The following is a 21,262-nucleotide window of genomic DNA, read 5'->3' as shown; positions in this document are numbered from 1 at the left end:
ATTTTTTGTAGATTTTCTATCAGTCTAGTTCTTGCTATTTGTTCCGAGTCTCCACTAATATGTTATTTTATTTCTTCAGCTATATTAGGATCAAGTCACAACCAACAGAATAGCTCCTCAGGCAATGAATATATGTGCTATGTAGTTAACAACGCCATATCAAATATAATTGAATTTAATTTCCGTTCCCTCATTAGAGAAAACGGATTTTGGGATTTGCAGCACCAGTCACCTCAGCTCCTTGAAATGATTCACTTCCCTTTAAAGTTTAGACTAGGAAAGATTCAACATACATACATAATACATAATACATTCGTAGATCCGTAAATACACAGATACAGTCTCACATAAAGATCCACTTCAATCCCCACATACACGGTTGTACACACAAGTTCTGCTAACAAAATATAATAGCAGTCTACATTAAATGCATCTCTACATCTTTCCTCTAATCTACAGAGGCCCTAGCTTTCTGCTGTGCTTTTCTTATTGCCAGACATCACTATGCTTCATTCAAGTAGCTCCTTTACTATCTTCTGTCGTTTCCTTAGATCTAACCTGCAAATTTCACTTGAACTGGATCATGTCTAAATGCCCATATATTTTTATACTTATATATATATATATACACACACACACACATACATACATATTTTCACATTAAAGAAAAAAACAGACGGTACTATATATCATATGTTTAAGGTGAATTCATACCTCCTCTAATGCTGTATTTGCCATGCATTGCTCTTAGTCCTTCTGAAGTTTCAAGGCTTTTGTTAGCTCTCGATACGCGGTCTGCATGCTTCTCTTTGACTGCCCCACATCCTTGGCAATATCTAGAAGAAGTGTCTCCAGCTTTGAAGTCTCTGTCACACAGCGATGCAATTGGTTCTCAATCTGGCAAAGCATGTCCTTAAGATGACAAGCCTCTTTATGGGCTGACTGAAGATAATTACTAGAGGCTGTTAAGGTGGCTAATGCTTCTGCATGGATGCCAGATACATCATCTAGACATTTCTCAATATTTTTATGAATGGTTAGCTCTTGTAGATTGCTGTTATCTTGGACAGTTGAATCCATTTGTGCAACTCTTGATTTACGCTGAATAAATTCCATCATGTGCTCAGCGAAAGGTCCACATTCAATTGACAGATAAGCCAAAGCATCAAAAGTACCATTTGCTGCCTTTAGCATGGTATCATGATCAGGGGGCTCCATTGACTCCAAAAGTGTCGGAAGGTGTATCTGAAGCTTCTTTTCAATTTCCTTCAAGATTGGATTTGTTACATCTTCCTGCACAGCAGTGAACGATCTTTTGGGGCTTGAAGTTCCCAAAGGAACACCCAGCAGTTGAATATCATTTCCGAGAGCATTTTGTGATACTTCATCAACTTTGGCATCTGAGGAAGTATGGGGCACTATACTTGAACTTCCCCTATCTGATATATTCACATATTCAGAAGCTAATAATGGATCAAACAAAGGGAATATACCTGTTTAAAAAAAAAAGCTAGAGTTATAACGTATGATTTGGAGGAAATGAACAAAAAGTTCATGTCTAGAATTGTACTTACAGCAAAAAAAAAGCCTAAGAGGAGGATCTGCTAAGATCCGAGGAGGAGGAAAAAGAAGCCTACCCATCCAACCATGGACATGGAGACCGAAAATGTGAGGAACTTTACCTGTCACCAAAATAGAAAACTACCTCACTGTGACAGCAGAGACAGTGAAAATGACAACTAGTGAAGAATGAAACAGCCGCAATGGATACATCATAAAGCAATGACTAGAAGAAAAATGATATGTATTCCAGTAATACCTACATTCATTTGCTGAATTCCCAGCAAGAGATATCTGATTCCAAAACTCTATTTGGTGGAAATGAATATCAGAACGAGACATTAGAAGGGAAACATGCTGTCTAATCCCCATCACAAGATTGCATCTCTCCTGTTCAGGAACAACTATGTTTCTGTCAGAGAAACTAGGGAAGGGATATTCATTCTCATGAGTCAGAATATTTGGTGGCACACCATGCTTTGCACTCAATACTGATGGTTGTTTATCTTTCTCCATAGACCTTGGAACGGTCTGAGAATTTGGACTGTCAAACTGCAAGAAACCACAGGATCCATGTCCCTATGTAAGAGAAGCAACTCTTTATCAGACTCCAGTCAAAACAATTGCAGCAAAAATCATTTAGAAATGAAAAATGATAAGATCCTTAATTCAGTAACACTCCTCATATGCTGATCAATCCCAAGACAATAAGAAAGAACAACAAATGTCATGGGATTGCATAGTTTTACATCTCCTTTCACATCTTTGCGCTCAAAATGTGAATAATAAGATGCCAAACCTTTCAACGCAAAATAATTAACCAGGATACCGAAAATAACATCATTTTAAAAGCAAAGGGTTATTTCCGTTCTATATTTGTAACTTTTCAAGCATACATCAGCGTTTATGCATAAGTGTTTTACATGTGTGGGAAAGACTAACTGGAGAATATCTCAAAGTGTGATGCAATAAAACCAACAATTATAGAATTCCAAAATCTCACACCAAACAAAAATAATAAAATGCAATTTGTAGAACATACGAGTATAAAATTTCAGTGCCAGATGAAGGCTTAAAAAGTTCAAAGGTAGTTTCATATCACCAAAAATAAAAATTCTTTCCAAGCACAAATATAATGCAAAAGTAATTTTCAATCTTTAGATAAGGTTTAGAAATGCCATGGAGTTGGTCAAAGAAAAAATTCATACATACAAAGTCAGGGCAAATCGACAACTAAATTGAACACACACAAAATTTGTAGCTCAATCTTTTAAAATATTACCTGAAAGTATGTGAAAAATCAGCATATTCAAACAGAGAAGTGGTATGCCTGAGCTTCAATCCATGTGTATTTATGCATGGCATTTATATGAATGACAAGTCAGAGAATTTCAATGTCGTATCTGATTTCTGAAAATGAGTGATGAAAACCAATATTTTGTTCCAAAAATACAAAATTTCATCCAAAGCATAGGTATATGACAGGATGATGCAACAGTGAGGGCTAGGCAAGATTTGGTATTTAGTTTAATTGTTGATATAAAAATAGAACAATCAAGCGCAAATAAGCAAAATGTGTACTTGAATTTCATCAATTCTGACCAAGAGAGTTAGTTCAGTCACCTTTCATCCCCTGAGGCTAGATCTTTCGAGATGATTCAAAATGATAGAGTTGCTTAGAGAAACAAACAATCAAGATTAAAACAGAAAGCAAACCTAATTGACAAAATAAGTTTTGATCTAAACAAAGTAATGACAGCAACTGCCTTAAGCAATTTTATTCAAACTTCAAACTATGACCTACAAAAAAACGAAAACCTTAACAGAATCATAACCCCCACCCTCAAAAAAGAGAAAAGAAGAAAAAGAGTTCAGTATACCTTTCTAATACGGCAAGTATAGTACTTAATATCCTTCCCGTTGTCGTCTCTCTGGATGTTGATGGTACAGGCTCCAGCACCGCACTTGCACATAAGTGCCTTGACATTATCGCACCATTGGAAAAACTTTTTGCCCTGGGTTGCCTTGACATTATCGCAGCTGCAATTACGAGTATAATACCTTCTGCCTGGATTGGCCTCGCTGCGGGAAACACCAATGGTGCAAGCCACTCCGCAATGGCAACGCAGCAGGGGCAAATGATGGATGTCCTCTGGAGGGAAGGGTTGGGATGATGAAGCTTTGGTTGGGGTCCGGGTAGGGCAATCCCGTGCCCAATGACCTTGCTTTTGACACCTAAGGCATATGTCTTTCATCTTTCTTTCCGACAGACTTTGGCTGTAGTTGGCAGGGCTCTTACTCTCATCTTGCTTGTCATGATAAGCAGATGCTGTTGGTGTTGGTGGCGGTGGGCTTCGACCTTCTTCACCATGTCTTTCACCTTCTACCACCATTTCCATTTTGGTTCTTATTCAGACAAACACACTCTTTCTTTAGTCCGACCGACTTTTTCGGTCCAATTCCTCTTAATTGTTGTGTTCTTGTCTTTTCTCTTTTTATATTATTGTTATTTTCTAGTCTAATAAATCAAAATCATTTAATCTTTAATTGAAAATTTTTAAAAATTTAATACCGACAACTTTCTTAAAAATAACATGTCTTTGGAAATTATCCAAATAATTATCTATAGTTTATTGATTTTATTCATTAAATTAAAGAAATTTACTAATCTAATCCACTAACATAATGATCATAATAAATATATGGACAAAAACATACTGGGCTGGGATTTATACCTCACAAAAGAAAAAAACATTTTTTGGGCTAAATTTGGGTTTTGTAGTTGATCAAGCGTGTTGGGTTAGTGGGAGCCCCGACGATTTGGTCTACCAGGGTAGGCCTCAGTTAGGTTAGCAGCCGAGCCTACCTCCTTCTTTCATCCTTATCCTTTATTTTTGTTTTCCTCTTCCCACCGAGAGGGTGTTGTTTCCCGAACTAGCACTTCAACAAAATCCAGCAGCCTCCTCCTTCCCTCTCACCACTCTCTCATATGCCATCGCTTTAGTCGCCGGTGGCCTTCTGCTCCCGGCAGCCTCTTTTTCTTTTCTCCTTGTTCTTTTCCCGCTCTTCACCTTTTACCTCTCTGACAGAAACTCTCACCAAAACTTCCACTTTCCCCCATTCCTAAATGTAGCCATACTAAAAAAATAAGAAAAAATTTTCACAATTCTAAATTTGTAGTCAACCAAGAAATCATTACTTACAGTTAGCTAGTAATTGCTAAACAGGTATCAAAACATACATATTGATAAAGAAGTTTCGCGTCCCATCTCATTTGGCAAACAGGAATCATTAAAGCTCTTTCTTCAAGAGCTAGACATTTCAGAACAAGACAAGTCAATAACACTCCAGGGCAATAAGTCTTTATATAACATCTACACATAATCAGACAATAACTCTCCCTTTAAATCCTAAAAAAGGGTAAATAAAACTTGCTTTCACACAAATGAGAACATGGTAAAAGCATTTGTGCCACCAGTTTGGTGCAGCATGGCATCAATCTCATCACCATCCTCCATTTCCAGCTGAAACAAAAGAAAAATGAAATTTCATTATGCATTGAATAAATTCCAATCTGCACATACATATTAGTATGAGTGATTGTGTGTGTAAGAGAGAGAAATAGAATCATACCTCATCAGGAGTTTGCTCGCCTCGCAGGCGACGACCATCAAACAAGAAAGCAATTGAGTTGAAATCCACAGACTGACGATCACAATATGCATTCATAAGCTTCTTCAGTTGTGTGGTTCTTTTGATCCTGAAGAAAACTTCATTCCCATCCTATGGTCATAATGCCAAATTGCAAATTAGTCTCAAATAAAAGAGGAAGCATTAATCCAAGAAGTCATGTCATAAATCTCAAATTCACTATGACAATATCAACACCTTCACTCTGAACACTTAAGTTTATCTTAATAAAAATGAATAAACTTCTTAAAGCAAAAAATACATATCATTCAATAGTAAATTAACACAGTTTCTACCGATAGATAAGTCAAATGAAGGTGTGTTCAAGGCCACACCAAGAATTCAGACCCAATTTGCAGTTCTTTATCAGCCCAAAAGCAGGGAAATTATTTGAACCTACAAAATTTCTAAGCCCATACTTTGATCAACAATAACTTCCCATTATTCATATATCAAATCCAAAATTCTCACTTTTATGTGGTTCCAAACTGGATTGGAAGAAATAACAACAAGCACAAGAAGCCTAGAAATAAGACTGTGATTGATGCAATACAAAAGGATATCGTTCTAACATATCCCAACAAATGGCAGGGATGGCTCAAAGTCTAGAAATAAAACTGAGATTGATGCAACACAAGGATATCATTCTAACATATGCCAACAAATGGCAGGGATGGCTGGAAAATGTCAGAAAACTTATGACGACTTCAAGAAAGAAAACTACTCGGATGCTGGTAAAATCAGAGTAAAAATGGTGTTTCCTTTCAGCAAGGGAAGGGAGAGAATGAAGTTATTATGAAAGCAAAGAATCAATGTGAAAGACAAAAGTAATAACAAACCACATACCATATCCTAAATACATTATACTATGTTTGGGAACATGAATTTGAGAGAGTAGATTTGGATTTAGTCTGCTATATAAATTGTAAGAATGAAATGAACACACTGTGTAAAAATTAGTTAAGATTCATTATATATAGCTGTATATTTCAAATGGTATACGAAGATGAAATTGAAATTCACAAATACCAATAGATATTTCAAATCACAACTATATATGATTCAACAAATCCATAAATTTGAAAATAATCATAAAATTCATATTTACATGTCTTTTATCATACAATTTATACTATTTTTAAAATTCATTCATTCTTTTAAATTCAAGTTAACAAAGGCAAACTAAACTAATCTAAAACATGCTAAAACCACAAACAAAAATATTACCGAATTATTCTAATCTCAAATATTAAACTCAGTGATAACAAGAACAAATCAGCCAAAAATTAACAAGAACAATCTTTGCAACTACCCAATCTCACTCAGCATCTTATTTAATTTCAAAGCGCATAGCCATACACAGAAATTAAAAAAAAAAAAACAATTTAAACTTTTAGAATCATGAAATGAATACCTACCCATTTTAGCACAATTTTCTATATGTGACGAAAAAAGGTTAAAACCCAACAAACAAATGAAAAGGCAAAAAATGGAAATTTTCAAAGTAGAAAATTTATCTTCCAACATTAATATAATAAAAAAAAATGAGAATCTACGGATTCAAACGGAGAAGGTGATTACATTGAAGGAAAATCAAATTTGAAAAAGAAAATTAAACCCTAAAAAAGTTCTTAAAACAGAAAAAGAAAATAAAGAGAAAATTGGAGAGAGACCTGGCCTTTGACTTTGAGGTTGATATGGGCGGCCGATTGGTCGCCGGGCTTCTTATCTTCCTCTTGCTGTCCCGACATTTTTTTTGGTCTTAGCAATTTCTGCTTCCGGTGCTTCTCTAATTCGATCTTTTATAGAATTAGGGATTTCTTTTTCCTCATCTGATTTGTGTTCTTTTTATTAAAGCAAGGGCATATGCCATAAGTCTTTTTTTTTTTTTTTCTCTCTTTCTTAGTTCTGGTATGTTCCACTTTCGCGAGCTTGATGACGTGGAAAACTATTACCGGATCATTTCCTTTATACTTTTGCCTTTTAATGTTTTAACTAATAATCGATTGACACGTGGAAATTTTAAAATTGAGAAGCGCTTAACCATCGCCATTTTTATCTTTATAGAAAAACATGGGCATATTTTATCTGGTCAAAAGGGCAAATTCTGTTTAAATACTAATTGTTTCTTTTTCCCTTATGGTCACGAAACACTACCCCATTTTCTTTTTTTGGGAAATTCAAATTTTGATTTTTCCGATATATGGAGATGTGATTATCCTCTTACCACTATCTTTTTCTCCAAACCCATTTCAATTACAGGTTGCGCTTGGCGTGTCAGTAAACAACTCATCTTCGGCTTTTTGCATTAGCTCATTAGGAGATGTGTTTATATATATATATAAATTGAGGCGTAGATTCGAATTCAATTCTTTGACTAGAAAAATTAATAATTTAGATGCAATAATTTTTTTTCTAAGGAAATTTTGGGAGTTCTAATTCATATAGGAGTAAAATGCTACTTTTATCTATACGACGAACCTCATTTTTTATATATAAACTATATAATGGGTAACATTAATAATATCACCTGAGTCTTACGATTAGGTTTTTTTTTTTTTTTTATTTCTTAATCTACCATGATTTTTTAACTTTTGTATTTATTTCATTGAAAAAAATATTACGCTCACAAATTCATGACAACCCATAAATTCTAAGCATCAATAAAATCTTATATTAACTTATTCAAATATTTAAAAATATATTTGTTATTTTTTGAGATATTAGTCATACTATATCTACTACTATTTCTACAAATGAAATTCATTGAAACAGAGAATACCCACAACAAAATAAATCAAGAACTTGCTTGAAAATATCAAGAAAGAAAAATATTGCGTAGGGAAAACTATTTAAGAGAAGGAAAAAGGAGCAACTAAGCCCAAGAAAAGTTCTATTATCGAAGATATTCATGTTTATAAAATACCTGACTTTGATTAGGGTTGATAGTTTAATCTGTTTTCAATAGATTTTAATTTGATTCGATTCGATTTCATAAAATTAATTTTTTTTAAAATTAAATTTTGAGTCAAATTGAATCAGATAATGTTAAAAAAAAATCAAAGTCAAATTGGGTTTGAGTTTTAGACAAACCCTACTCAACCTAACATGATATTATATAAAAAATATTTTTTAATTATTTATTTATATATATTTATATATTTATATTTAAAAAATAATATTTTATTAACTTAAATGTCGGTATAATTTATATAATATCGGATCGGATCAAAGTCGAATATAAAAAAAATAAAAAAAATTTCAAATAAAGTTCGAGTTTTATAAAAATAAAATCAGATCAAATTTAAAGTAAGCAAAAACCCGCCTTGACTTGACCCGCTGTTATCTCTAATTTTGACTTAGTGATAAAAATAAGTTGTGAAACTTTAAAATTTTAAGTTTAAAATTTATTGTATTTGAATTTGATTAATTAATTAAAATTATGGTTTATTAATTATTTATTTAATAATGTAATAATTCATTATACGTATGAATTTGCTTATGAATATATCTTTAGATTTCGATTATTTCAAGAAATATAATTTTTATATTTTTAGGTATGTATTTGATAAAAAATTGATTGATCAACAAAAAATAATTTATTGATCAACAAAATATAAGATTATTTTTTAAAAAATTATCTTATGGATTTGAAAGGAAAAATGTTTTCTTGAAAAAAAAGTTATCTACGAGTAAAATTATTTATTAATATTTTTTATCATAATTTTACTTATAAATAATAATCTATTAATTTATAATATATTAATAAATAATATTATAATATAATAATAAATAATATATTATTAATAAATAATATACTATTAATATAATATATTAATAAATATTACTAATAAATAATATAAAGAATAATAAATAGTTTTATTTTAAGTATTTTATATTAATATAATATTTTAATATTAAATAATATTATTAAAATATTTTAAATATTAATAATTTAATATACTTTAATAATAAGTAATTTTTAATATTTTAATAGTTATATTAATATTTTAAAAAAATTAAAATTTTTAAAAAACAATCAAATAACAAAAATATTTTTGTTCAATTATTCGAACAATAAAAAATTTATTTTAATTTAAAAAATATTTATATTTTTTTAAAAATTATTTTTCGGAAAAAAAAAAAACGTAAGAAAGTACCTAACCTTGATAAAAAATTCTGTTGGCCTTTTTTTTTGTTCCCTATATTTGGCAGACCATCAACGTTAGCTTTGGTACTAATTCCCGCTTTCTGGGAAACTTCGGTGAATTCATATGACGTGCTTTGTTGCATTAAATTTTTTTTTCTTGTATTTTGTTTTATTGAATATTGTATTAATGCATTCTTTCGTGTACAACAAGAATGAATAGATTGTTTGGCACAATTAGAATGAGAATCATAAAAAATTTGTAACTCAAAAATTTTAAAACAAAACTTATCTCACAACTTAAAGAATCACAAATATACTTAACACTATTTATAGTGTTCAAAAATAGGAGAGTTAAGATTGAATATACCATACTAAAATTTGACACACCTAGTGGGTGAAAGACGGGAAGTAAGTGAAAAAAAATGAAGTTATTATTTTTTTTTATAAGAAAAAATTTAAAAGTAGATTGGTTGTTTAGTTATTTAGATTAATACAAAATGTGTCGTATTTGACAGTTTAAGATAAATTATTACAAATCATGCATTTAATATAACTTTAACAAATGATCACCAGCAGTATTCGAACCCAAAATATTTTTTTCGAAAAAGATAAATCTAATCGATTAAACCAATCATTTGTTGATAAAATGAAGTTATTTCAATTATAAAAATAAAGAATAGTTTGCCAATAAATTTTGTGATCTATCAAGAAAATATTGAATTCTTAATTTTAATGGTTAAAATTAAAAATTTATAACTTAATTATATATATAAAAAAGGATAGTTTCAATTAACTGTTAAAATATTTTCAAAATAAAATAATTAAAAATATTTTAAAATATATCTATTCAATGTAATTGAATTTTGTGTTAATTCAATAACCGAGTTGATACCACTTGATTTACTGAAATCAAAGTCGATCACTTTACTAATAATATAGATGATAAATATGACTTGTCTAACATTATGACGTAACATAAATCAATTAATTCATAAATATCATTAAGTTATTAATTAATTCATAAATACCATTAAGTTATTAGCTTAGTAGCGTTCGAGACAGCTTTGGAGTTAAAAATCTTAAATTTGAATTCAATATAACTTAAATACAAAAAAATATAAATTAATTCATAAATAAAATATTACTACCAAATCCATAAATTATTAACACAGTTGGTGAAACAAAAATATTGGGCCAAAGTAGTATTTTTCATAAAGTATGCATATATCTAATATTTAAATATCAGCTCCGATAATAAACAGTAATAAAAAGGTTGACTTCCAGCCTATGGTCTGAAGCAATCTGACGTGATTCTTGTGTAGGTAAATGTTGCAAAACCTTAATGATAGATTCTCATAGTTGTCAATCTCGAGAGGAGGAATCTGTGCTAGAAATTAGGGTTAGCTAGAATTGTCAACCAAGTACCTCTCTAGAAAGATGGTTTAATGGGGGGGCTATGTTATCAAAATTTTTAGTAAAAATTGTAAATGGAAACTTTTACCACAGTTTTTCTAATGGTTTTAGATTCTGGGGTAATGGAACCAAAGCAGAGATTATATGTTGTTTGTACTCCTTAGAAAGCTAGGCTTCTTCGATTTTAATGCAACAAATGACATCAATGATCAACCAATTGGTCGTTTCTTCGAGTATTTTGTACCATTCCCCATGTGTGATCACTCAAGGTTGAAAGAGACTAAGCTCGTCTTGTTTCATTATATATTTTTATTTAATCCATATTCCTCCAAAAGAAAAAAATAATTTCTAGAAAATGAAGAAACTGTGAACCATACGTAAATGATAAATCTGATCACAACGATACTTATTGCACGCAGCGCTCCCAGGGCCAAAGCAAAGCACTAGCTTAAATCATATAATTTGTCTAAAGTTTAAGCTTAAATCGTTAGGAATAGTAATTCACTTGATCCTTTGAATTGTATGAATTTGAGTGGGATGTCACGTACTAACAAAATTGCAGGCAACAAGTTTCCATCTCATCCAAGCCGTTCAATGCTGCCAATTTTCCGTAGTTCTTCTCAAGCGATAAAAAAGAACACAGTAAAAGTATATGGGCTGCTGCACAGTTCTAGAGACTTTCTTTTTACCCCAATTGCACAAGTATTTTGTTCATCAAAATCCATGGAAAGAAGTATCTAATTCTGAACGTTAACACCCTTTTTGTCACAAATTTAGATGTGGACTGTGGTTTCCCTTCATTACACAAAAGGCAGAGTTAGCGGGCAGTTTTTCTTTAGTAAAAGAGTAAAATATGTCTTCCAGTAAAAGTTTAATAATTATTTAAATTATTTATTTTTTATTAATTAAAATTTATTTTGAATTATTTAAAAATTTAAATCTCTATTTTTGCATAATTAAATATTTTATCCCAATTAAATTAAAAATAATATTAATAATTAATTAATTTTTATCTAATAATAAATTAATTAATAAAAAATATTTTACGAGTTTAATTAAATTAGAAAAACTTTAATTTTTATTGGAATACTTTTTGACCTTTTTATTTTTCTTTTTATCCCATCCAATCAAACACCATCATGTCCTTGTCTCGGCCCAACGTTCGGAAATTAAGTACCCAACACACCCCAATCACCTAATACACATGCAATTATTAATTTCTTTTACACTTTATACCCTACGTCTCCCTAACTTCAATCATCAATGAACCCCAGTCTCAAATCCCATCTTTTTCCGACTTCCAGCTAAGAGCGGTAAACGTGGATGAAATGGAGAAATGATGAAGCATTGATGGTGATGAAGTGAGTGGCATAGGAATGTAGCGTTGGGAGCAAAAAATACATCACCGAAAACGGTCGACTAAGTGGGCCACGTGGGGTTGTAGTGGCTAATGTTAAATTTTTTAGCCATTTTTTTGCACTTATAGGCTGATTGCCCAAGTGGGGGGATCGTGCTCCGTGCAGACTCTGCCTCGCCTTCCCAGCTTCCCTTGCCTGGTGTGCCAGCGGCTCTCTCTTACTGTCTGCCCTTTGGTTCTTGTCATTTCCCCTGACACCGGGGTCCCACCCCATCATCTCGATCTCCTAAAAACACTTACCACTCACGCAACTAATCGTCCCTCTCTTCCCAATCTCTCTCATTTCTTTAAACACCTGTCAAAGTCATACCTCTAAGCTCTCACTATACTTAATTTTTTTGCTCTGTTTCCAAAAAACTAGAGCAGAGCGATGCAGCACTGTTTCGTTTCTTTCTCTCTTTTGCTCATTTCTGTGTTCACTCTTGCAGGTAACCTACATTTTGAGTTTTTATTGTGTTTCTCTTTGAATGCTGTTTCTAAAGTTAAAAAATATGTTCTTCCCATTTTCCAGATTCTGGTTCTATTGGAGTAAACTATGGAAGAATCGCCAACAACCTTCCGCCAGCAAACAAAGTGGTGGAACTACTAAAATCCCAAGGTCTAACTCGTGTCAAAGTATACGATACCGACCCGGCTGTTCTCCATGCGTTATCCGGATCCGGAATCAAAGTGACCGTCGACCTCCCAAACGAACAACTCTTCGCTGCGGCCAAAAGCACTTCCTTTGCAAACTCATGGGTCGAGGGAAACGTCGCCGCTTACTATCCTCACACTGAAATCGAAGCCATTGCCGTTGGTAACGAAGTCTTCGTGGACCCGCACAACACGACCAAGTTCCTCTTACCCGCCATGAAGAATATCCAGGAAGCTTTGGTTAAGTTTAACCTTCACTCAGATATCAAAGTCTCTTCCCCCATTGCACTTTCCGCTCTCCAAAACTCTTACCCGTCTTCAGCCGGATCTTTCCGACCCGAACTCATTGAACCTGTTTTTAAACCTATGCTGGATTTCCTTCGCCAAACCGGGTCCTTCCTGATGGTCAATGCTTACCCCTTTTTCGCTTACGAGTCTAACACTGACGTCATCTCGTTAGACTACGCTTTGTTTAGAGAGAACCCGGGTGTGGTGGATCCGCGTAATGGGTTGAGGTATTTCAGTCTTTTCGATGCTCAAATCGATGCCGTTTTCGCGGCAATGTCCGCGTTGAAATATGATGATATTAAATTGGTTGTGACTGAAACGGGTTGGCCATCAAAGGGAGATGAGAATGAGAATGGTGCTAGTATCCAAAACGCCGCCGCTTATAATGGGAATCTGGTCCGTCGGATCTTGACCGGTGGTGGGACCCCTTTGAGACCCAAGGCTGATCTCACCGTTTATCTATTTGCCCTTTTTAATGAGAACAAGAAGTTCGGGCCTACATCGGAAAGAAACTACGGGCTGTTTTACCCGAACGAGGAAAAAGTTTACGATATACCTTTCACTGAAGAAGGGTTGAAGAATTACCGGGATAACCCGTCTCCAGTAGCAGGGAATCAGCAACACGGAGCGACCCCCGTAAATGGTGGAGGAAGCGTGTCAAAGAGTACGACGGGGAACACGTGGTGCATTGCGAATGGTGAAGTGGGGAAGGCGAAGCTGCAGGCGGCTCTTGATTACGCTTGCGGTGAAGGAGGTGCTGATTGCCATCCGATTCAGCCAGGTTCCAGGTGTTACGATCCTAACACCATCGAAGCCCACGCATCGTTCGCTTTCAACAGTTACTATCAAAAGAAAGGGCGGCAGATGGGAACTTGTTACTTCGGCGGGGCGGCCTACGTAGTCACGCAACCACCCAGTGCGTCTTCTATCATAGACCTTTGCTCTTTAATTTTTATTCAGCGCATATTAAATTTATTTAATTTTTTCAAGTTTTGCTAAATTACGCCAATAAATTGTTTTGTTGGGGTGCATGTTAGTGACATGTAAAGTGGAGTAACTAACGTGTACCTCTAGAGTAAGTCGGCCACTCAAACTCAAGTGAGAAAACAATGGTGCACTGCTGGTCAAAAAAACCCACGTGAATAGTGGTGAAAAAGATTTTGGAATCTTTCAAGGGCATACGTGGTGTTTATCTATTGGGTCACTGATGTGGACCCCTCTTCCCGAGATAAACCAGTTTAAATAAAGGGCGGTAGTAATGGGGTAGCTGCATTTTGTCCACCCCAATTATTGTTGTCCTTCTAGGGAAGTTTGGGGCCAGTGGTTGAAATATTAGTATTAGTTACTAAAAGTAACTGTCATGTTTTGTTTTGCAGAGTATGGTAAGTGCGAGTTTCCCACAGGATATTGAAGACCAAACCAGAAAATGACAAAAGGGTTTGGTGGGGAGAATAAGGCAGTAGCTAAAGGATATTAATGCTAATTTTTAGTTGTAGTGGTTTTGGTTATTTGACTGTTGTGTAATTGTGGTTTAGATGGCTTTGTTAGGCAAATATTCGGACTTGGACTACCTTTTGTGTATAAATATTGGATCCTAATATGTTTGTAGCGAATGGAATGACTTCATATTTGTTGGTATTCTGCAGCTTCAGTTTTGCCCCAACAGAAAAAAAAAAAAAAAAAGGTTAGATTTCTTTTTTTTTTTTTCGAGAAAAGTTTAGAGCAAAGATGATTATTTATTTTTAAAATTAAGACAGATCGGCAACTCAATTAAAATTTACGTAATTGAAATTTACCAATTCATTAAAATTTTATTTACAGATTTTTGGGACTTACAATTTCTGGCGACCGGCTGTGACGGACTAGAATCCGGATGCTTATGCACCAATAACTCACTCCTTTACCGATTCTCGTTGACATGGCTAGGGTCATTTTTGGTTACACAGTTTGTTTTAGAAATTTGCTTCCTAGTAACCTAACTATACGACTAACTCATTCCCTGTCTTGGACAACCAACCAAGTCATGGGATTCTTTCAGCCCAAATTGCTTCCTATTATACACCTCTAAATGGTCTTTTTGCTATCTGCTTGGACCCTAGACCCCCGTTGTTATAGGTGGGAAGTATAGCCCTGGGGTATAGAAAAGGATATAAAAGAAAGGATATGTACACAGTGAAAAAAGTCTTTTCTGGTCTATAGTCAATTGGATGACAAACAAAAATATCACTTAAATCTAATCAATTAGATGGCTCTTCCACAGGACGATATGGTAATAATGAAAAAGGTTAACTTGTAGGGCCCTGCTTGGAAAATTGGAAACTGGGAATGGAGTGGTGATCAAAAGTATCATATGCTGTGTGAAAGTTACCTTGGATCCAGAATGAGCTATGCTTTTTGTTTCAATAGCAAATTTGTACAATCAGGAAAAATGGGGAGAGTTTGCAAATGGCTTTTCCTGTATGAAAATAGAAATGCAAATATGAGGCATAATAATAATGTCATCCTGGAAAGACATGGTGGTGGGAAAAGCATTAATATAGATCACAAGGAATGTTTTTATTTTTTATTTTTATTTTTTTCATAAGCAGACGACAATGTTCTTTGAGGCGGCACTGCACCGGAAAAAACAGCTAATATTTTTTAAGCTCTGAAAATGAGAGGTTCACTTCATCCCATGTGCTTGAGGTCCCATGTACTCGTTTGAAATGTACTTTATTGTTGCTATTTACATAAAGAAATAAGGCCATTTCATCAACTTGGAGGAGGACCATGGCTTGCTATTTAATTGAAAAGGTCTCAATCATTTTTTTTAACACAAAAAAGGGGGGGAGGGGGTAAGATTTTAGATAAAATTCATAAAGTTGCTAATTAAAAATAATTAACTAAAAATTATTGTTTAAAATGAAATTTGTAGAACTTGTTATATGGAAAGTATATTAACAAGTATTTGTATGAAATTCAATAATGTCTCTTATAAAATGAGAATAATATTAGAAAACACTTGCAAGTTGTTCAATTAAGAATTAAAATATTCGAACTTGATATAATATCAGTACTCAAATAACCCAAGTTCAAGCTCAAATGTTTTTGGAGCTAATGTCAAGCAACTCTTACTCGACTATTAACTTAATTAACTTATTTATGAACCTATTATCTGCAATTATATCCATAGCCTGTTAGAAGTCTTTCATCAAGTTCTATGCAGACCAAATGTTGGCAGTAATAATGTTATTGTTGACAGATTGGAGAGAGAATAAATTAAAGGAGGAAGAAAACAATGGTAGGGGCATTATGAAAGGTTAAACAACTGAAGGGTGAGTGAGGCTGTCAAGGATTGTGCACCACCCAAAATGTCAATTTCTTCGGAAAAATCAAAGCTCAAACACAGATCAGATTCCCTTGCCTCCTGGTTTGAAATTGGCTCTTCTTACTGTTTACTCACATGCTGTATTATTGCAATTCCCACTTTCATTTTTATTATTATTGTTTTATTTAAGGCTGTTAAGATTTAAATTCTCGTTATTAAAATTAAAAATTCAATATTTCATCTCTGTATAGTTTTATTTTCTGGTTCGACAAAAAAAAAATTTTCTGATTTGGATCGTCTAAAGGGTGTTACAGTTATTGGATTTTAGTCTTTCCTGGTCTAAGCCCAATTGAGAAGTCTATACAGTAACCAATCACCATCACGTATGTTTTGGGTTGTTTGCAAGTGAACCCAAAAGAGTAGTAGGATTCTCAGCCCAAAAGTTTCTAAAACCCATGCCCAGTTTTTACTGGCAATTTATATACTTCGTTCTTAAGGTATGAAAATGAAACAAAGTAAAATTATGCACAAAGAATGTCAAAATTATCCATAATCTTTCAATTTATTCCATTAGATGCAATCAGATTAGGCCTGTTTGGCATGTCCCTAATTCCTAACTATGTTAAAAGCACAAATTTGCACATCTGATATGTAATACACTATCTGGACCTTAAGAACATAAAGAACAGGTTCCAATAGGCAAGAAGAAAAAAAAAGTAGACTGAAATTTCACCGCAATGTCTCAAATCTTCAACTAACTTGCAAATGTAATGGTTGGGTAAACTTCAATGATTTTCATCAGTTTTGGATGCACCAGAAATCTGCATTTTGAGAAACTCTAATTGTATCTCCAATTCAAAGTTCTTTTTCTTTTCATTCTCTAACTCCAACCTCAGCCTCTCAATCAACTGCACCAATTGATCTTCTCTGTTGACCACTTCCCCTCCAAACAGATTAATCATTTCTGTCACCTTCTGCATTTGATCATCCAAACTCTTTTTCAATATCATCAGGCCACCCACTATTGTTTGTGGATTAGCAGTACTTTCAACTCTAGACTCATCCCCTGCAATTCCCTCAATGCCAAACTCTTGTTCACCATGAGAACCATCATTTCCCCCCTCCCCAACTTCCCCCGGTGAACTAATCAAACTTGACTCAGCCTCTGGTAAATTCAAATTTGATCCCTCGGAATCACCTGCTCTTTCTGTAATTATCGTTTTGTCACCAAAACGAACCATTTTCACAGTTGGATCGTCTTTGGACTCGCTGTGGAATACAGGGTCAAGCTCGAACCCATCTTCATTGAAGGTCCACCCACTAATCCTTCCCTGTTTAACAAGCGGAGACCCTGATTCCACTTCAAGATCTTCATCATCTACTTCAACATCAACACCCACCCTAAGAATCTTGCTTACCCTGAACCTCTCTTCAACACTAGGCAATCCATGCAACACATGTTTAACAAGAAAATCCAAACCGTTGCAACTCTTAAAAAAAGAATGCTTCAAAAGCTTTTCTGCCGATGGTCGTTTCCCAGGATCTTGATCAAGACAACAAGCAACCATATCTTTAAAGGCCTTTGAAAACATCTTGCTCTTACCTTTCTTGCTATTATTTTCATAATCAGAAAATCCAAACCGCTTGGTAATCTTCATGATCAAAGACTTTGAAGGAGGTATTTGTGATAAAGGTGGCCTTCCATGGGTTAATTCGAGCGCGGTTATACCAAAAGACCATATATCAGCCTTGAAACTATACCCTGCATGCGAGTGTATCATCTCCGGCGCCATCCAATATGGGGTTCCCTTCACGTCAGTGGGCATCGACGATGATGAAGATGTCGATGAACCAGATCCATAACTTGAACTCGACTCATAAACTGAAGCTGAAACCCCAAAATCCGCAAGTTTAACACATCCATTCGAGTCCATCAAAATATTACCAGGCTTTATATCTCTATGCAAATGCCCTTGGTTGTGAAGATACGACAATGCATTGAGGGTTTCTTTGAGAACAATGGCAATGCATTGCTCTGATAATCCATCGGGGAAAGAAGATGAGATTATGGATTGTAAAGAACCTCCAAACATGAACGGCATCACCACCCAGAGACGTCGACCAACGGTGAAAGAGCAATGAGCATTAAGGATGTTGGGGTGTGAAAGAAGAGACATGATCTTGGTTTCACGTCGAATGTTGTCCAAATCAGCCTTCCACTGATCAAGATCAATGGCTTTGATGGCAACAACAGTTGAATTCATGGGAACACATTCGGCTTTGTAAACTATGGCACAAACACCAATCCCGATTTCGTCAACGATCTTGTAAGCGTCTGCATCTAATGGGAATTGAAGCTTGGGATGATCTTCTTCTTCACAGGCCATGAAGGTTTTTTTTTTGAATGAAAGGCTTTGAGAAATCTTCTTGTTGTTGTTGTTTGGGATTGGGTTAATTTTCTTGGAGGATTCTTGAGGAACAGAGATGAGGGAAAGAGAAAAAAAAAAGTAGGGTTTTAGGCGGTTTCCTTGTGAGGTTTGAAAAGGAAAGACTGCTATTTCTAGCGGTGATTTATATATCTTTGAGAGGGTAAAGAAGATGCATGTGAATTTACAGCTTCATATGTACAAAGAGAGACTGAAATTCATGTTACCAGCATTCAATAAAAAGAAGCAAAGGCCAAAGCCCAAAGGCAATCGGATTTTGCTTGTTTCGGGTATTTGGAGCTAATCTGTTTATCAGCCATGTAAATCAGAACGCCTTTTTTTTTTTTTTAAATAAAGGACCAATTCGTAAGTGACCCGAGATCATTGCTCAATCCTAGGAGGAAATATAATAAAATAATTGCATGTTAGTGACGTTGGATGGTTGCATTATCATAAGTTATTCGGAAATAAATATGATCACCGAAATTAATATTCCATTATAAATTCAATCAACCAATTTCAAACTTTCCTAAGGCTTAAATAAGGAGTACCAAACAATGTCAAGTGATAATTGTATATAGATTTACAATGATAAATTGCTGCCAAAACAGAAAGGGGCAGAAAAACATTGCAACAAATGAATGTGGTAGCAGCTTTGATCCAAGATGAAGCCAAATTATTTGTCAAGCAAACCCGGGATATCGGGTGGGTCACGACTCACGAACATTCAAGTTTACATTTTCGAGGCCCAATCAAGCCCGATAGCTAGAAAACCGAAGGCCACCTTTTTGGTTTAGTGCTTGGCACGTTGAAATTGAAGGGAAGAAATTCGCCGCAGATCGGACGCAGGAGATTTTATGAATTTGTTTAGATTGATTAAATTACAAGAGTTGCTATTACTAATTTCATATATATCACAGATTATAAATGTAGAGGAAATCAATAAACAAACAAATCATTATCAATATATATATGATTCAATTATTTTACAATAAATATTAAGGCTTTTTTACATAATTCTACACTTATATATCTTAGTTTTATTACATAAAACATAATAAATTATTTATTGTATAACATTTATTTGAATTATTAACTTTTAATTTTTTATATTTATTTTTCAAAATAATTATTTGTTAAAATTTATCGTATTGTTAGTTTTGTAACATTTATATTTTTTATTTTTAATTTTCTTATGAGTTATGACTTTTCATCTTTTTTAAGGGTGAAATATTATATAAATTAGACTTATTCAAAGGTTGGACTATCCACCTAAGTCCGAAGACTCACTCAAATTTTAAGAGAATTTGGATAAAAAATTAAAATCCTATAAATGAGTTTGTGTATAATTTTTATGCTTGTTTAAACTTAAAGTTGGGTTTTGAACAAAATATTTAAAATTTGAGTTCGATCTAAGCCGATCTAAATTTACATATATAAGTTTTTTTATTTTTATATATATGTGAATTATACATAAATCAATTCATATATATATAATTTTTATTTTTAATATATATGTTAATTGAATATAATCTCATTAAACTTAATTTACTCATATATTTTTAATTTTTTATTATATAAATTAAATTTAATAAGTGAGTTTAAAATTTTTTTTAAATTGGGGTTGAATTTGAAAAAATTTTGAGACTTAAAATTTAGTGTTGGATTAGGCTTAAATAAATATACAAACTATTAATATCAAATATGAGCCCGATTCGAATCTAACCTTGCCCGACCTACGAACACCTTTAATATAAATGCCTTTCATGTCTTTATTACACTTTTTTCTCCCAATTTTTGTTTATCATATTATTAATAATGAGATCTATTTTTTTATTGTGGTTTCATTTTGATAATTTTGATAATTTTTAATGATAATCTAAGATTTTTTTTATATATATTTTAAGTTTGCTTATTAGTCCATTAATGTATTTTTTTAGTGTTTTATTTTTTATATTTTATATTTTTTATCATGATCATTTTTTTTATTTAAAATTGGCTATTAATTAATTACTAATCATGAGCTTTGTTTATTATTATATTTTCATTTTTATAATTTTTTATTTTTAATAATGATTTATGATTTTTTTTTCATTTTTCAAGTTTGTTTATTAGCTGACTGATATAATTTTTTAATGTTTGCATTTTTATAATTTTCTCTTTTTTTACTATGATTTTTTGTTTTTTTAGTTTCGGCTTTGTTATTAACAAATTAAAATATAACATTGTTTATTTATAACTTTTGACTTTTTTGGGATTATATAAATGCTTTAAATCTCTTACATATTTTATTTTTTAGTTATGTAGCAAGTTACTAATTATGAGATTTGTTAGCAATTTTTTTTATGTTTGCATCTTTATAATTTTTTATATGATCC

The 21,262-nt window shown here is 33.1% G+C and overlaps 3 protein-coding genes and 1 pseudogene across 4 annotated transcripts; 1 reads left to right on the top strand and 3 right to left on the bottom strand.

The window, feature by feature from the left end:
* Nucleotides 1-255: 255 nt before the first annotated feature.
* On the bottom strand, nucleotides 256-4,683 carry LOC111305596 (uncharacterized). 2 transcript variants are annotated; one of them, XM_022903272.2, is made up of 5 exons: nucleotides 3,441-4,683; nucleotides 1,824-2,139; nucleotides 1,575-1,682; nucleotides 715-1,493; nucleotides 256-558 (listed from the first exon to the last, which is right to left on the bottom strand). In XM_022903272.2, exons 1-4 carry the CDS (start codon nucleotides 3,957-3,959, stop codon nucleotides 748-750), a joined length of 1,689 nt encoding a protein of 562 aa, XP_022759007.2. In that variant the 5' UTR covers nucleotides 3,960-4,683; the 3' UTR covers nucleotides 256-558; nucleotides 715-747. The 2 variants fall into 2 exon arrangements, with proteins under 2 accessions (XP_022759007.2, XP_022759008.2); XM_022903273.2 differs by having other exon boundaries at nucleotides 1,638-1,682; nucleotides 3,441-4,073.
* Nucleotides 4,684-4,804: 121 nt separating this feature from the next.
* LOC111305598 (small ubiquitin-related modifier 1-like) lies at nucleotides 4,805-7,184 on the bottom strand. The gene is made up of 3 exons (XM_022903275.2): nucleotides 6,924-7,184; nucleotides 5,194-5,343; nucleotides 4,805-5,084 (listed from the first exon to the last, which is right to left on the bottom strand). The coding sequence occupies exons 1-3, from the start codon at nucleotides 6,999-7,001 to the stop codon at nucleotides 4,998-5,000; spliced, it is 315 nt and encodes a 104-aa protein (XP_022759010.1). The 5' UTR covers nucleotides 7,002-7,184; the 3' UTR covers nucleotides 4,805-4,997.
* Nucleotides 7,185-12,487: 5,303 nt separating this feature from the next.
* LOC111305597 (glucan endo-1,3-beta-glucosidase 12-like) lies at nucleotides 12,488-14,789 on the top strand. The gene is made up of 3 exons (XM_022903274.2): nucleotides 12,488-12,658; nucleotides 12,742-14,067; nucleotides 14,528-14,789. Exons 1-3 carry the CDS (start codon nucleotides 12,601-12,603, stop codon nucleotides 14,560-14,562), a joined length of 1,419 nt encoding a protein of 472 aa, XP_022759009.2. The 5' UTR covers nucleotides 12,488-12,600; the 3' UTR covers nucleotides 14,563-14,789.
* Nucleotides 14,790-17,014: 2,225 nt separating this feature from the next.
* On the bottom strand, nucleotides 17,015-19,079 carry LOC111306236 (serine/threonine-protein kinase BLUS1 pseudogene; annotated as a pseudogene).
* Between the last annotated feature and the right edge of the window lie 2,183 nt (nucleotides 19,080-21,262).

This window comes from Durio zibethinus, chromosome 21, assembly GCF_047325235.1.
Source record: "Durio zibethinus cultivar Kanyao isolate XHJ-2024 chromosome 21, ASM4732523v1, whole genome shotgun sequence".
In the NCBI taxonomy this organism is placed as follows: domain Eukaryota; kingdom Viridiplantae; phylum Streptophyta; class Magnoliopsida; order Malvales; family Malvaceae; genus Durio; species Durio zibethinus.
The sequence above is the reverse complement of the archived record's forward strand: the minus strand, read 5'-3'. Positions and strand labels throughout refer to the sequence as shown.